This window comes from Alligator mississippiensis, chromosome 3, assembly GCF_030867095.1.
Source record: "Alligator mississippiensis isolate rAllMis1 chromosome 3, rAllMis1, whole genome shotgun sequence".
NCBI classification, from domain to species: domain Eukaryota; kingdom Metazoa; phylum Chordata; order Crocodylia; family Alligatoridae; genus Alligator; species Alligator mississippiensis.
The window spans coordinates 64,087,145-64,103,227 of NC_081826.1; the positions used below are offsets into that span (position 1 = coordinate 64,087,145).

General features: G+C 41.7%; 1 protein-coding gene across 4 annotated transcripts in view; it reads left to right on the forward strand.

The window, feature by feature from the left end:
* The window catches only part of MYBL1 (MYB proto-oncogene like 1), a 39,274-nt gene that overhangs the window by 7,786 nt on the left and 15,405 nt on the right, over window positions 1-16,083 (forward strand). For 3 of the 4 annotated variants that reach the window (XM_019498701.2, XM_006261999.4, XM_014606808.3), the window contains exons 4-8: window positions 5,304-5,396; window positions 6,653-6,873; window positions 9,705-9,888; window positions 10,849-10,923; window positions 11,446-11,550. In XM_019498701.2, coding sequence (XP_019354246.1) covers window positions 5,304-5,396; window positions 6,653-6,873; window positions 9,705-9,888; window positions 10,849-10,923; window positions 11,446-11,550 — 678 coding nt within the window. The remainder of the gene's footprint in view (window positions 1-5,303; window positions 5,397-6,652; window positions 6,874-9,704; window positions 9,889-10,848; window positions 10,924-11,445; window positions 11,551-16,083) is intronic. The other variant, XM_059724031.1, reaches the window with a different exon arrangement.

A 16,083-nucleotide genomic window follows, 5' to 3' on the forward strand; every position in this document is an offset into this window, starting at 1 on the left:
AATCGTAAGTGATGGCATAGAGCAGTGGTTCTCAACCTTTTTGGACACGAGGCACCCCTCCCTAACTTTTGTCAAATGAGTGGTGCCCAGTTTAAAAAACTGATTGGTTTTATGTATTGTAGTGCTTAGTTACTACTTAATGGAGAGGCTGGGCTGTAGGGGTGGGGGGATCATGCAGGCAAGGACAAGCCTGAGCTTGACTTAATCTGTTTATCTCCTTACACCTCAGGTTGCCCTACAAAGGATCTGGTAGCACCCCAGGGTGTCTTGGCACCCTAGGTGAATCACTAGCATAGAGTAATCATCCATGCTTTTCATAGATTCATAGATGTTAGGGTCGGAAGGGACCTCAATAGATCATCGAGTCTGACCCCCTGCATAAGCAGGAAAGAGTGCTGGGTCTAGATGACCCCAGCTAGATACTCATCTAACCTCCTCTTGAAGACCCCCAGGGTAGGGGAGAGCACCACCTCCCTTGGGAGCCCGTTCCAGACCTTGGCCACTCGAACTGTGAAGAAGTTCTTCCTAATGTCCAGTCTAAATCTGCTCTCTGCTAGCTTGTGGCCATTGTTTCTTGTAACCCCCGGGGGCGCCTTGGTGAATAAATCCTCACCAATTCCCTTCTGTGCCCCCGTGATGAACTTATAGGCAGCCACAAGGTCGCCTCTCAACCTTCTCTTGCGGAGGCTGAAAAGGTCCAGTTTCTCTAGTCTCTCCTCGTAGGGCTTGGTCTGCAGGCCCTTGACCATACGAGTTGCCCTTCTCTGGACCCTCTCCAGGTTATCCGCATCCTTCTTGAAGTGTGGCGCCCAGAATTGCACGCAGTACTCCAACTGCGGTCTGACCAGCGCCCGATAGAGGGGAAGTATCACCTCCTTGGACCTATTCGTCATGCATCTGTTGATGCACGATAAAGTGCCATTGGCTTTTCTGATGGATTCGTCACACTGCCGGCTCATGTTCCTCTTGGAGTCCACTAGGACTCCAAGATCCCTTTCCACCTCTGTGCCACCCAGCAGGTCATTCCCTAGGCTGTAGGTGTGCTGGACATTTTTCCTCCCTAGGTGCAGCACTTTGCATTTCTCCTTGTTGAACTGCATCCTGTTGTTTTCTGCCCACTTGTCCAACCTGTCCAGGTCTGCCTGCAGCTGTTCCCTGCCCTCCGGCGTGTCCACTTCTCCCCATAGCTTTGTGTCATCTGCAAACTTGGACAGAGTACATTTGACTCCCTCGTCCAAGTCACTGATGAAAACATTAAAGAGTATTGGTCCAAGGACCGAGCCCTGCGGGACCCCACTGCCCACACCCTTCCAGGTCGAGACCGACCCATCCACCACGACTCTTTGGGTGCGACCCTCTAGCCAATTTGCCACCCACCGGACTGTGCAGTCATCCACATCACAGCCTCTTAGCTTGTTCACCAGTATGGGGTGGGATACCGTATCGAAGGCCTTCCTGAAGTCTAAGTATACGACATCCACCCCTCCTCCTGTGTCCAGGCATTTCGTAACCTGGTCATAGAAAGAGACTAGATTGGTCAGGCACGATCTGCCCGCCACAAACCCGTGCTGGTTTCCCCTCAGCATAATTTGCCCTGCCGGGCTCTCACAAATGTGAGCCTTGATAATTTTTTCAAAGACTTTACCAAGGATGGAGGTGAGACTGACCGGCCTATAGTTGCCCGGGTCCTCCTTCCTCCCCTTTTTGAAAATGGGGACCACGTTAGCCGTTTTCCAGTCCTCCGGGACTTGGCCCGTGCGCCACGAGTGTTTGAATATTCCCGCCAGTGGCTCTGCAATGATGTCGGCCAGTGCCTTCAGCACCCTCGGGTGGAGCCCATCCGGGCCTGCCAATTTAAAGGCATCCAGTTCTTCCAAATGACTCTGCACCACCTCAGGATTTACATATGGAAGTCTGGCACCTTGCTGCTGCCTCTCTACAACCCCAGTGAGAGACTTGTCGTGCCCCTCACTTAGGAACACTGAGGCAAAGAACTCGTTGAGGAGTTCAGCCTTGTCCCCCCTGTCTGTCACCAATTGTTTCTGCCCATTTAGCAGGGGTCCTATTCCTCCCTGGGCCTTCCTTTTACTCCCAACCAATTGTTTCTGCCCATTTAGCAGTGGTCCTATTCCTCCCTGGGCCTTCCTTTTACTCCCAAGGCCTTTTTGGAGGTGCCTTTTAGGCAATCCATTCTATCTTGGGTCCTCCTTAACTCAGTTAATCATTAATGCTAGAAAATACCTGTCTAAAGAGTGTTGATTATAGCTGGTGTATAAAAAGTATGAAGTGTTAACTTAAAACCAAACAGAATACCCCTCCTCCCCCCACACACATACTAGGCTGTCTAAATAGTAGAAGTGTGTCCAAATAAAATGTAATTAGAGTTGATTTTAAAAAAACAACCTGAGTGAAATAAAATTAATCTTTTAAAATTTCATGGCTGATTACCTTACTTTAAGTGGGATTTGAGCTTGCAAAGCTGTTGAGCATGTGCAGCACATACTGCCTGTGGTTAGATTTGTGAAACCTTTGTGCATTTGAACTTTAGGCTGATTCATATAGCTAAATGTGAATATTATAGGATGAACTGGGCACCCAGGTGTGAAAATTTTTACTGTTGTCTTTCCTCTTCTGCTACTCTTTAGTTTAAACTCCCTCCCAGAAAAAAAGTTTAGTTATACATGTGAAGGCAACAATGGAGACGTTTGATTGCATACATACATTAAAATATATGGTAATAAGTTCTCAAAAATACAGAATGGGTTAGAGTATGACCAAGCGCAATGTATATGTAGAGATACATTGTAGAAGCCTAGTGAAAATTTGTAAGTTGTTCCCAATGTATAGAAAGTTGGGTTTTGTTTTGGAGGTAGAGGACAGACAGTAGTTTTCCATGACAAGCGGGAGTGAAGGATTTTCCTCCCCCCTCTAAAATAAAACAAAAGTATGCCAGCAAGGAGAAGGAAATGAGTCAGAACTGAGGAGAGTAAGAAGGGAAACCACCCCACCCTACTAGCTGGTGTAAGGTCATGATCATCAGTGGTATGATTTTCTGTGTAACTTTTAAACATTCTTAAGTGTTTGAAGCATTTATTGGATTCATATTTTGTTGGCTTGAGGATTAATCTCATCCCTAACGTTGGTACAAGACACTGGTAGCAGCAGAGGAATCAGTCTAGCAGTTTAGCTGAGAAAAGACAATATTCTGCTGTGGGATGGTGGGGAATGAGGGGGAAGAGTAGAAGGGGAAAGGACCTCTACAACTGTTTTGGAAAGCAGATGGGGAGGTTCTAGTGCCCATTCTGCAAGTAAAGTAGTAGTGATGGGAAGAAATAGTATGTATCATTTCTTGCTGATAGTAATTCAAAGTACAGTTGCTCTTTACCAATTAGGCAGGCAGCACTGTTTGGAAGTAACTTAATCTTTGAAGAGCTCTTTCTACATAAATGACTGGGAGCAGACTTTCCCTCAAACATAAATGTTCACTTAAATGTGACCCACAGAGAGGAGAAATTCCATTTGTGTCCTTTTGATACATAAAGGTGTGAAGTAATTTTAGTTCTTGTCCTCATAGTTGTTCATTCACAATGGAATTATGACATTGGAAGAGACTGAGAATTTAGTAGTACAGAGCCAGATTTTTCAAGAGTTCTTTTTGGGTAGAGATTTTTAAAAGGAGATTAACTTGCTCTTTATTTCTCGGATAAAGCACTGATATAGTTGCTCCCCAGTGGAGGGCAGGCACTGAGCCTGGAGGTGCTGCAATACCAAGTCAATGCATGGAGTGAAATAGGCTCTGAATTGTTCTCCCAGCTCCAAAAATTCATTTAATATTGAAGTCATTGCATCAAGGACGTATCCATTTAAACTCTGTTCTTATCAGTTTAATAATGTTAAAACAGTGAATGTTAAAAATAATAGTTAATTACATACCCTTGTACAATTGGAAGAGAATATAGGATCCTGCAAATAGTAGCTACATGATATATAATTGATATATGTTGACACAATCTAAGACATGTAGTTAGTCATGCAGCCTACCTTAGTTTGGGGTATAGGGGCTTAAGAAGTTCTAATGCTGTGATCTTAAAACTCATTAACATTCAGTGCTTACACCTCTAGTGAATTAAAATCATGATACATGGTTAGGGTAAACTTAAGACTAATACAACCAACATGATTTTAGACATGGCAGTCCTTGTTTGTATTGAGACTAGCCTATCTTTAACTTCACGTTTAAGTATTTTCTGCTGTAGACAAGTTCAGCTGCACCTAAATCAAAGTACTGGGTACTGAGCTGAATACTGCTTAAAGTTTGGCTGCTTCAGTAACTGTGCATCAGTCTCCCACTGTTGTAGGTATTGGTTTGTCTGCCTTTAAAGATTTGTACTATTTCAACTGCATTGATTAGTCACTGATGTGAAAGTTAGTCCCAAAAAACCTCAGAAGTGTCTAAGTAGGACCTGACCTCTTTTGAAAACTTGCTCCTGACTTTTTTTATGCTTTATGACTTTGTATGAACCAGGAAAAATAAGAGTTTAACAATGTTAGTTAAGTATGACAATATTTTAATTGTTTTTCCCATTGAGACATAGCTGTTAAAACCAAGTGCTTAATAGTTCCACAGTCTTATAACTAGGTGGAAGACAGATCTCTGTTTTAGAAAATCAGCATTCTGTCTTTTCAGGAAGGAGCTAAAGTTAGACATCTGAGAGTTAAATTTTCCAGCAACATGAGAGAAGATCAGCTTTCTTACTTATAAGAAAATCAGGGTGAGGGGGAGCTTCTTTTTAAAAATATTTTCGGCCTGTTGGTCATGAATTGGCAAAAAAGAGGAACAAGCTTTGTTTGTGAAAAGAAATATTGTACATCCTTTGAGTCACTTAAATTGGATAAATAAAAGATGAGATGTGACGTCACAAGAGAGAACTTGAGAAAAGTTCAGAAGATGAAGGTAAAAGTTTGGTTCTGAGTAAGTGGAAGTAGATGACTGTAGTTGGAGAAAAAAATCATTTAAAGTTTTCTAAAAATTATACTAAAATAGAAAAAGATCTTGATTTAAAAGAAAAAGAGTTTGCATTAAACATTTGCTTGCTTGTACCCTCCTCCTACCCCCTGGCCACCCCTTAATATAAAAATTTTTTGGAAAAACCTTTTAATGGTAATCACTTAGATAATTCCATATTACATTTGGTATTTATCAAAACAGTTGCTGCTTGAAAATGGTTTGGAAAGCTATACAGATGTAAGGGATGTGTTTAAGGATAGTATTTAGCTAAATCACTCTTCTAAAATTATTTCAGAATCGTTCAGATTTTCAGTGCCAGCATCGGTGGCAGAAGGTCCTTAACCCGGAATTGATTAAAGGTCCCTGGACAAAAGAAGAGGATCAAAGGGTAATGGAAATTATATTATATTTTGTTCACTTATCTTTTTTCCCCCCTATTAAAAGCTGACTACCAAAAAGTTTGTATTTGTCTTCTCTCCATAAATACCATGGCTTGATAATATACCAGATAATATATGCAAACTTATAACACTGGAATTTTCATATGGAATGTCTCCTTGAGTTTTTAAATTTCCCTTGCTCGTTTATTAGTTGAACAGATTTCCTTGCTTTCTGAATAAACGAGACATCTGTTCTGAAGATCATAGGCCAGAATCAGGCCTGTCTTAAATTTTGTGGCGCTCTCAAACTGGAATAAGGGTGGGTTTGAAGAAAATGGGTTTCTGCTGTCATGTATAAGAGATGTTTTAGAAAGAGCTTGGGGTTTTGTGGTAGGAGGCTTTAGGTTTGGTTGTTCTGTCTGTCTTGCTAGAAAACTGGAGCAATACTTGGGATGCTTGACACGACATATACCAAACATCTGAAATCTGAACATAAGTGATGCTTCTAAATTCGGATTGCTTGTTTAAATGTTTTTGTTAACAGAAACTGATTTTTAAAAACGATTTGATCTCTGAATAGAGTTTGACTTGCATAGTATCTAACACCCGGCATGCTCAACCCAGCCTGTGGACCTCCTGGAGCTGTCATCTGGCCCACGGGGCTTCCCGTGGGTCTGAAAATTTGGTGAGGGAATGGTGGCACAATGAATTGCCATTCCCCTGCTGCCAAATTTCTGGACCAGGAGGGAGCTTTGTGGGCTACATTGGGTGTGCAAGGCCAAAAAGTTGAACACCACTGACATAGTATGATAAATCTCAACTTTTACTGGCCCAGAGCCAGCAATATTGAGCAGGAATTCTCAGCAAAGCTTATTGACCTGAAAATAGGACCTGACTTATGAGACTCTACTACTTCCTGTTTTGGAGCCAGCTAATGCAAGATGTCTTGGCATAGCACTGCTTTGTGCCTTCTACTTGCACCCTAACTTCACCAGAATATATTTTTCTAGGGTTAGGGTTTCTCTACAATATAACCAGTCTCCTTCAGTTTGAGAAACAAGAATTGATTAAAACATTCTGAAGCTTGGAACTTTTACAAAATGACTTATGAAACTGAGTCATGTCTGGTTGTCTCTGTGAACCTCTTACGTATGAGAGCATTTATTTAAAAATCTTTTTTGGTGGGCTGTATTCACGGAGGGGAATATAAGTCTCTTTTTTCCAACAGACTTTTCAAATACTGTCATGATTTGATTTGTCACAGGTTATTGAATTGGTTCAGAAGTATGGTCCAAAACGCTGGTCTTTAATTGCAAAACACCTGAAAGGAAGAATAGGCAAGCAATGCAGGGAGAGATGGCATAATCATCTCAATCCTGAGGTAAAGAAATCTTCATGGACAGAAGAAGAAGACAGAATAATTTATGAAGCTCACAAGCGCTTGGGAAACCGGTGGGCTGAAATTGCTAAGCTTCTTCCTGGAAGGTGCTTTTTTACTTTCTTTTTCTCATTAGCACTTGAAATTCAGTCCTTATGAAGTTCTTTCTAAAATCTATGTAATTTAGAAATGCTAGTCTAAATGTAAACCATTTTGAAGTGTGCCAACATTTGAAAATTTTGCTTGAAAACTCCCTTCCCCCAGTGAAGCTTAGCTCTTCCCATTAGCGATTTCTTATAGTTAACTAATGAGAAGGGTGCTAAAACCACAGCGCATTAGCAGTTTGTGATACAAGCTTTAAATGAGTTATTGGATAAATATACCTAACTAATAAGTAAGATATTTAGGCCACTCCAGGGCAAAAATATTGCCAGGCTATGGTATGCCTATTTTTATATTTTAAAGAGATCATTAAATATTATGGAGAAATATATACTGGTATTTTTTGAGTATCAATACATTAAAAAAAACAAACAAAAAAACAAACAAATGTAAATGGTAAAGCTCACTAGAACTCAAATATTATAAAAAATGAGGCTGTTTCTTATGTGGCATCTCACTTTTATAACCTTTTCCCCATAGTGTATTTAATCTTCAATACATTCTGAACATCTTATTTGTATTAGTTATATATTATTTGCCCAGATAACCAGCTCCAGTTGAACTATTGGTATAAGTGCTCAACAGTGTAAGTAATGGACTTACTAACTGTTCATTTCTATTTTATGTCCTGAAATATAGTCTAAAAACCCACTTAATTCTTATGTTATTCTCACTCTAAGACTAGTCTTGACTTCATTGATGCTATTTGAACTAGGTGACACAGCATGAATAACAACAAAAAGATCTAGCATAAATGTACTATAATTAGGTGAGAACTCCTGATATATTTTTGTGTGATTGTAGTTTTCTATTTCTTTAAATTTCTTATGTTATAGGACAGGGGTTGGTGATCGTTTTTTGAGGGTGTGGGCTGCCCTTTGTAGTCCTCACTGAAGGCTGCAAATCTCCACCTCCCTAGCATGACCAGCTGCCTACACTTACCCTTACTGCTGTTTTCTAATCCCTCTGCAGCAGGCATAAACGTAGATGTGGTGGAGCCAGCAGGCTCTGCAGTGCAGGGGAGCACTGTGAAGGGGATGGGCAACACATGAGGTTGATTTAATAGATTTCATAGACATTAGGCCTGGAAGGGACCTCGTAAGATCATTGGGTCCAGTCCTCTGCCCAAGGGGGAGGAAGTCAGCTAGGGTCAAAGGATCCCAGCAAATAAGCGTCCAAATATTTCTTAAGAGTCCAGAGTATGTGGTTGCACTACCTCTTGGGGGAGTGTTCCAGGCCTTAGGGGCTCGGACAGTAAAGAAGTCTTTCCTTATGTCCAGCCTAAAACGGTCTCGCACGAGTTTGTGACTGTTGAACCTTGTCATCCCTTAGGGTGCTCTGGTGAGCAGGCATTCCCCCAGATTCTAATGCACACTCCTGATGCACATCTCTGCCTCGAGATGCATCAGGTGCAAGGCAGAGTTTTGTTCGCTTTGCTAGTTGCGGTATTGCATTGGTGGCTCATGTTCATCTTGTGGTCAATCATGACCCTCAAGTCTTTTACACTCACTAGCACCACGACTGAAGCATTGCCAAGCCTATAAGCGTGATGCAGGTTCCCACCCCACCCCTCCCCAGGGGTAGCACTTTGCATTTTTCCATATTGAATGCAATCAGGTTTTCATCCGCCCACCTTGCAAGTCTGTTGAGGTCAGCCTGGATCACCAACCTATCCTCAAGTGTGGATAATTTTCCCCAAAGTTTGGTGTTGTCAGCGAACTTAGCCAGTCCACTTCTGACACCAGCGTCCAAATAGTTTATAAAAACTTTAAACAGTACAGGTCTAAGAACGAAGCCTTAGGGGACACCACTAGTCACTGAGTACCACGTTGAGTTGGTTCCATCAACTACCATTTCCTGGGTTTGACTTTGGACCCAGAGATCCAAATTTCCCCCATGCCAGATTCTGGACCTCTGTAGGCTAGATCTAGCTTATGGGCCATAAGTTGCCGACCCCTGTTTGTTTTACCTCTTTCAATATTTGAAAAGAAGATTAAAATAAAAATTGAATGTCCTCATGTGATATCTGACTGTTTTTGAGGTATCCAAGAAAAAGATCTTTCAGATGACAGAGCTGACCAAGGAAAATTTGAGGCTTCAGTTTTACAGGAAATTGATATCTTCTCAATTTGGAAATTCAAGATAAAAATGCCTCCTTGTAATGTTTTGAAAAGAAAATATATCTCCAGGAACTGCTGATTGAAATCAACATTCTTGTCAGTTTCATTATTAGTCACTAACAATGTAGATTTCAGTCAGCAGTTGCCAAGACATTCATTGTTTATGGCTCAGGGGAAGCTCCATCTTGTGGGATTCCTCAGTTCCAGGCCTGCCCTTAGGCTCTGGACCTTGAAAACCCACAAAGAACTTCTGGAACCATGGCTCTGTAGCAGAGAATTTGGAAGCCCTAAAAAGGAGGGATTGTATGCAGCTCTGGATCCTACAAGGCCTGTGGTACTGGGTAGTCAGTGCTTTCTGAAGTCTAGATATGCCTGGAAGCCCACTAGGGGACCAGGTAACTTCTGTGAGAATTCCCTGAGATCTGATAAAAGTTGGAGGAACAAGAGATGGCTCCACAATTATTCTGTGAATCAACATTTTCCAACTGTTTCTTGTTTTGTTGGAAAATGTTATGATCAGTTTTACCTGCCACTTAACAGAGCAATAAAACATGAGATAAGTGGAGAAATTTACAAAATCTTTACAACTACATAACTGCTGTACTTGCTCCTAAAATATTATTCAATTATCTTCCTGTAACACGATTTTGTTTTAGGACAGACAATTCAATCAAAAATCATTGGAATTCCACTATGCGAAGAAAAGTGGAACAGGAAGGGTACTTACAAGATGGCATCAGGTCTGAGCGACCTAGTTCATCAAAACTTCAACACAAACCCTGCATCAGTGTGGAACACTTACAAACTCCAAATCAGTTTTACATACCAGTTCAGGCACACGTAAGTATCATAACATTTGCATACAAAAATTAATTTGTCCTAGTGTAGAAAAGTATACTGTAAGCATACCATAAAATTGAAAATGGAAAGGAACACCATCAATTTAGATTTGACTTCAAGTTTTGTAACAACCAATTTTAAAAACCTCAGTCTGACACACAATATTTTCAAGATTTGTTTTTAAATTCATTGGATTTCAGTTGCCCTTAAATTGAAACTCTCTTACAAGTGTTTTGAACTTGAACCCTACAATTGTAAGAACTTGGAAGGGAAGCTGGTTTTTCTGTTTCACAGTTCACTTAGCATGAAAAAAGAGAATCGAAGTCTTAGCAAAAAGCACACTGGGTTCAGTTTAATGATTATCAAGCATTACTGATGTAAGTAAGCATATTTGTTTAAAATATTTAAAAAATGAAAGTTGCTTTCAAATGTAATAGAATTGCTTATTTCACCCTTCTGTTTTTCAGCCAGTGGTTCTCAACCAGGGTGATGTGGTACCCTTGGATCCTGTCAAAGGTGATCTGAACTACCATGCAATGTTAGCACTTTTAAGTGTGTTGTGCAAACATGATTCACAAGATAAACTCAAATAAGAATCCATAGCATCAGAAGCTTTCTGACCCATTGTAGTCTTTCTGCGTTCTTTGCAGCCTATGCCATGGTTCTAACAAAGGATGCTTTGAATCTAAAAAGGTTGAGAATCACTGGTTTAAGCCAAAATCTAGCTACCTGGTTTGGTGATGCAATAGTTTTCAGTTTCCAAATTATTCTTTAGGTATGAAAACAAACTAATTTGCAAAATGGAAGATTCTTGAAATGAAGCTAACTTTTAGTCACTTTAGGTTTTTTTTAACCTGTGGTCAAAACTATACTTCTCACTAATATTAAAACAAAAATTTTACCAACTGTTCTATAAACATAATTTTATAATGTGTAAAGGTAATTTCCTATTTTGTTTAGATTCCAGGATACCAATATGCATCATCAGAAGGCAGCTGTATAGAACATATCCCAGTTTCTGCCAACTTTATTCAGGTAATTTCATGTATAATATCCAATAAAAATCTTTATGCCAACTTTTAAGCTATCACTTGATTCAGTTAAATGATCAGTATTCTACTTTAGACTCCTTTACGCAGGTGCTGCTCCAGCAACTATCAGAGTTTGTCATGAAGACAGTCTGTGTGGAATTAAACAAGCGGAAGCTTAACATGCCGGTGTCCTTTTAGCATGTTCTATAGTACTACTGCTCCCATAGGTGCTTTCATTAGGGGTAGAAGAGTGGAATTTTAGTAGAGAAACCTGCTATGCTGACTGATGCAAACCATACTAGTAACTTGAATATTACCAACCTTTTGTCTGTATTGAGCGTTGGAACCATGTTAAAACTGCTTGTGACAACCTTATTCTAAAATGGGTGTCAAGCCTGGTTTTTGTAGTTTCCACTTCTGCTTCTACTACGTGCAGGATGAAAGAAAGTAGAAATCTAGGTAGTAAATGAAAGCCTCGATTATGTGCCGCAGAAGTAACAGCTTCTTTCTAAAATAACCATTTCAGCAGCCATTTATTGATGATGATCCTGATAAAGAAAAGAAAATAAAGGAACTTGAGCTGCTGCTTATGTCGGCTGAGAACGAAATCAGAAGAAAGAGAGTATCATCTGTAAGGACTATATTTATATAAGTAATCTATTGCATTTGCTTTTCTGAGATTAAGGATTAATCTGCAGCTTTATTAACTGTAGCTGTTTGCATAATGGAATCTTTTAATTTACTGCTCTAAAAGCAATCACACTTGGCATCCAGGTTGGAGTTCAATTTGAAGCATACGCATTATTTTGTTTAATAAATTATTTTTAATTTGAGATTAATTACTGTTAGCCTAGTCATAAACTTTCTTCAGAATCTAAAGAGGTAGCTTTTAAATATCTTGATTGACCTGCTACTTTTTTCAATCAGAATTTAATACCCAGTTCAGCAATTTAGTAATCTTGTTGGCTTCAAAGGGATAACACATGAGTAATGACTACAGAATGATATAGATATACAGATGGAAATACGCTTATTTCCTTAAACTTTTTAGTTTATCAACAGACACAGTGAAAAATCCATATGATTTGTCCAATATAATCTCTACCACTGACTTGCACAAAATAAACTGAATTTGCACAAAAAAAGTGAAAATTTCTGGCCCTGATATGGGGTGCTGGAAGAAACTAAGTCTGTGTGTTTACATGATTTAATGCTAACATATACATAAATGTTTTTGAACAATTTATTTATTTATTTATTTTTTTTAAAGCAAACCTTAACCTGGAGTGGGGGAAGTAATGAAGTCATGTTTGCAGATGATACAAGTACTTAGGCCATGGACAGATGTTGTATTTGTGCTATAGAAGTCAAGCAGACAGGTCTGCATGTGCTCTGTACACTAAAAAAGTAGCAAAAGGACCAGAGATGTCCATTTTCCTACCCTCCCCCTCCTAGGGACCAGAGACTGCAGTGTACTTCCTGACAGGCTTCCCTTCCTCAGTGGTGGGGAGCAGAGCCACAGGACCAAGTAATGCTGTTATACTCCCTGGCGGAAGAGCATGCCATTTTATGCCTTCGCTGTGATTTTTGTAGTTCTCCACCAGGGGGCTCATGTCTGTCCATGCTTCTAGCACAGTGCTTCCCAATCCTTTTTTTCCTTGGCGTGACCCCATTTATGTCCCCATTTCCTTAGCATGGCCCCATTTCCTCAGCATGGTCCCTCACTCACTGCCCACAAACCCTGTGGAGGGGGGAAGGATGCGGCCTGTCCATTTCAGGCTTGGGGCTGCCCCCCCCACCTCCCTCCGGAGGGCTCTGCAGACCAGTGGGCAGTACCCAGAGCAGGATGGAGGGAGTGTTGTACCATGTCATACTGCACTATCATGGCTGTCAAGCTGAGGTGCCCCCTGCTCACTCAGCAGCAGCATGAGCACAACTGCACCAGTGCCATGCCTCACTTTGGCAGACATGGTGGTGCAGCACTGCCTCCCACAATGGGTCCCACCTGCTGGGCTGCAGATGCAGCTGGTGCTCAGAGCTGGTGCAGCCCGGCTGCAGCCCCACACCCCACTGTAGGAGCAGGAATCTTGGGTCATATTTATCATGACCCCATCTGCCGATGTTGCGACCCCCCCCATTAAAGTCATGAATCACAGTTTGGGAACTCTAGCGCTATATAGTTGTAGTGTTTCAAAGTGCTGTAGCACCGATAGCACTCGAAATGTAGTGTGTGTTCATGGACTTGGGTTAGGCAGGACCATAGGTGCCAACTCTTATTTTTTGCCAGGTAGAGGAGCAAGCCTAAGATGATGGCTGTCCCCCATGCAGCATAGATGAAGCAGAGCTGAGCAGAATCCATGCCCTCCCCTCAGGAACTCTGTGCTGCCATGGTGAGGTGCCCCCTGCCTGCCCAGCAGCAGTGAGGGACACAACTTTGCAATGTTTCCCTTGCTGCTACTGGGCAGGTAGGGGGTGCCTTGCCATGGTGGCTTAGCTGGCATGAGGCTTCTGGGGGGAGGACAGCAGGGAGGGGATCGCCAAAGCTGCAGCTGGCAACCTGAATCTCTCCCTGTCCTGTGTACAGATTTGGAGGGCATGGTGCCCTCCCCAGGAGTGCTGCTGTGGCAGGGAGCTGCCTCCCCCACCCCTGGACATGTTGCCCATGGCTCTGTCCTGCTCCCTGCCCTGGCTCCCATGCACTGCCTTGGCTGGGCAGCACCCACAGATCCAGCCCCTACATCACTCCCCCTCTCACTGTGGGGGCCTCAATGTGCCTCCCCTCTTCATAGACGTACCTGCAGGAAGCTGGGAGAGCTGCTCTCCACCACTGCCTGAGGCTGTATTCCTGGCAATGTGTACATGCACACCCACGCATGTCGTCATCCTCTCCTCCCTGCAGCCCCTTGCAGGCTGAAACTCTGCCAGCCTGCAAGGGGAAACCTGCCGTTTCCTACATTTTTCCACAGCGTATGGAAAACCCAGATACCTGCATGATACTGAGAATCCGGGACAAATGATGTCCTGGAGTCATGCAGCCTGGGACGGGGACTTGATGTTCCCATTTTGTGATTGTACCACCCAGTTAGGGACAGGTGATCACCCTACCCTCTTCCTGAGGGGAGGGGGGCGGCCCTTGGGCCCCCACGTACTTGGTGCCTATAGGCAGGACTGCAGGAGGAATTTCAGATATGGGCAGGACCGCAAAGAACCTGGATATGTAGGAAACACTATTGCAAATGAGTTCTGATAAGTGCAAAGGAATCTGTGTTTACCCTGTAAAATTCTAAATTATAGTATCAAGAAATACTTCTAGCAAGTGACTGCTTTTTGTAAACCTATGCTTGATGCCTGCCCTTTTGACCACAGCTGCACAAAGTTATAATGAATAAGAAATGGAGTAAACTAACCCAGCACTGGTGTCTCCATTTTAAAAATGATATTGCAGAAGAGGTTTGGAGAAAAGCTGTGAAAATAATCCAAGGCCTGGAAAATGCTGTTCTGAAAAGATGAGGATTGTTTACTTTAGAAAGCAGAAGGGGGAATGGGACATGATGAAAGTCTGAGTTACAGTATTTCAGTTACATACTATTTAGTTTGTACTCAGCATTCCCTTACAAGGAGCATTCTTATATCTTGTAAAGATTCATGAATTCGTATATGCAGTTCACTATGACTTTGTATTCCAGGTCATTGGTGATATCTTTTATATGCTGTTAACTCTCACCTAAATCAGCAAAGGAAGAACAGGAACTTCTCTTTTTTTTTTTTGTATGAAAAGGGCTAGAAATGGACATCACTAAATGAAGCATATCAGCTGTGCCAGCACAGAAGAGTTTGCCCATTGGTCTGCAGGACAGTGGGCAACATGTTTTTCTGGGTCTTGAGGAGCCTTGTCTTGCAAACCTTATGAATTCCTGTGTAGGATCAGGGAGCTCCTGCCTGACTTTCCCACTTACCAGTATGCTCTCCCTCGATCTCTGGGGCACTTCCTGTTAAGCAGGGTAGGTTGAGCAGGTGCTCCCAGGGCTTAAGGGCCCTGATCCTGCCTGGGAATTCCTAGGCCTCTCAAACCCCCAGAATACCTTCCTGGGGCAGCTGGAGAGTGTGGGCAGCTTTGGGCTTCTGGTGTTTTCCCATCTTAAAGTAAACACATTCACTGCTAAATAGTGGCACAAATTTGTATCACCATTGTGGCATGACAAGGGATGTAGACATCTTCATGGTGGCACAAAGACCAAGCAAACATTTTTAAGGTGGCACAAAATGAAAAAAAGTGACAAAAGGCAGTATCTCTTTCCACCCCTAGGGATTGTCTGGTGGAAGTGAAAAAGCTGCAAATTAAAAACAAAATGAGTGCAACATTTAACTGCACCATGGAAGTTGACCCAGAAAGTTGAATCCAGGAATTTGGCATATTTCCAAAAAAGAGTTGATTACTAATATGGATATCAAGACTATCCTGTTACACCTCTTCTAAAGCTTCACCCATGAATAAATTGCATGCTTCAGGGTTTAAGGTGTTCTCTTATACGTCAGGATACTTGGGTAGCTGGGGGAAAGGGAGGAGGAGGCAGGGAGAGTAAGAACTGATTAGTTGCATAATGTAGGGTTCTTCTGAAACCTTTGTTTCTGGGCACTGTCAGATACTGTACTAGATGGAACTCATCTGATCAGTTTCTCATATTTCTGTGTAAACGTTGCAATGTTTTGCTGCTGCGTAAGAAGCTGGTAGTCAAGGAGACTATAAACAAAAGTGAAAATCTACTGCTTGCACTGTAAGTAATGCAGCAAAATAGTTTAACAATAATGTATTTCACTTCTTACTAACCTATACTCATAAATCTGATCTTGCTGCTAGGGTGACTAGACCTGTTTTTAATCTGAATTTATCTTTTGAAATATGCAGATAATTTGGTACATTTGCTCAGGAGTAGGGGAAATACATAACTGATTACCTTTGAATACAAGCTATAATGAACTGTGCATAATGTTTTTAATTTATGAATCTTTAGAAGATAAAGGAATACATCTTATAAGAGAAAAAATGTTGTGTGTGAAATAACAAGATATAATGACCTAATGCCAAAGGTACTTTTAGTGGGAGAAGGTAGAGATTACTGACATGAAGAAAATGATTGCAGGGTACCTGCACTAGAGAATAATA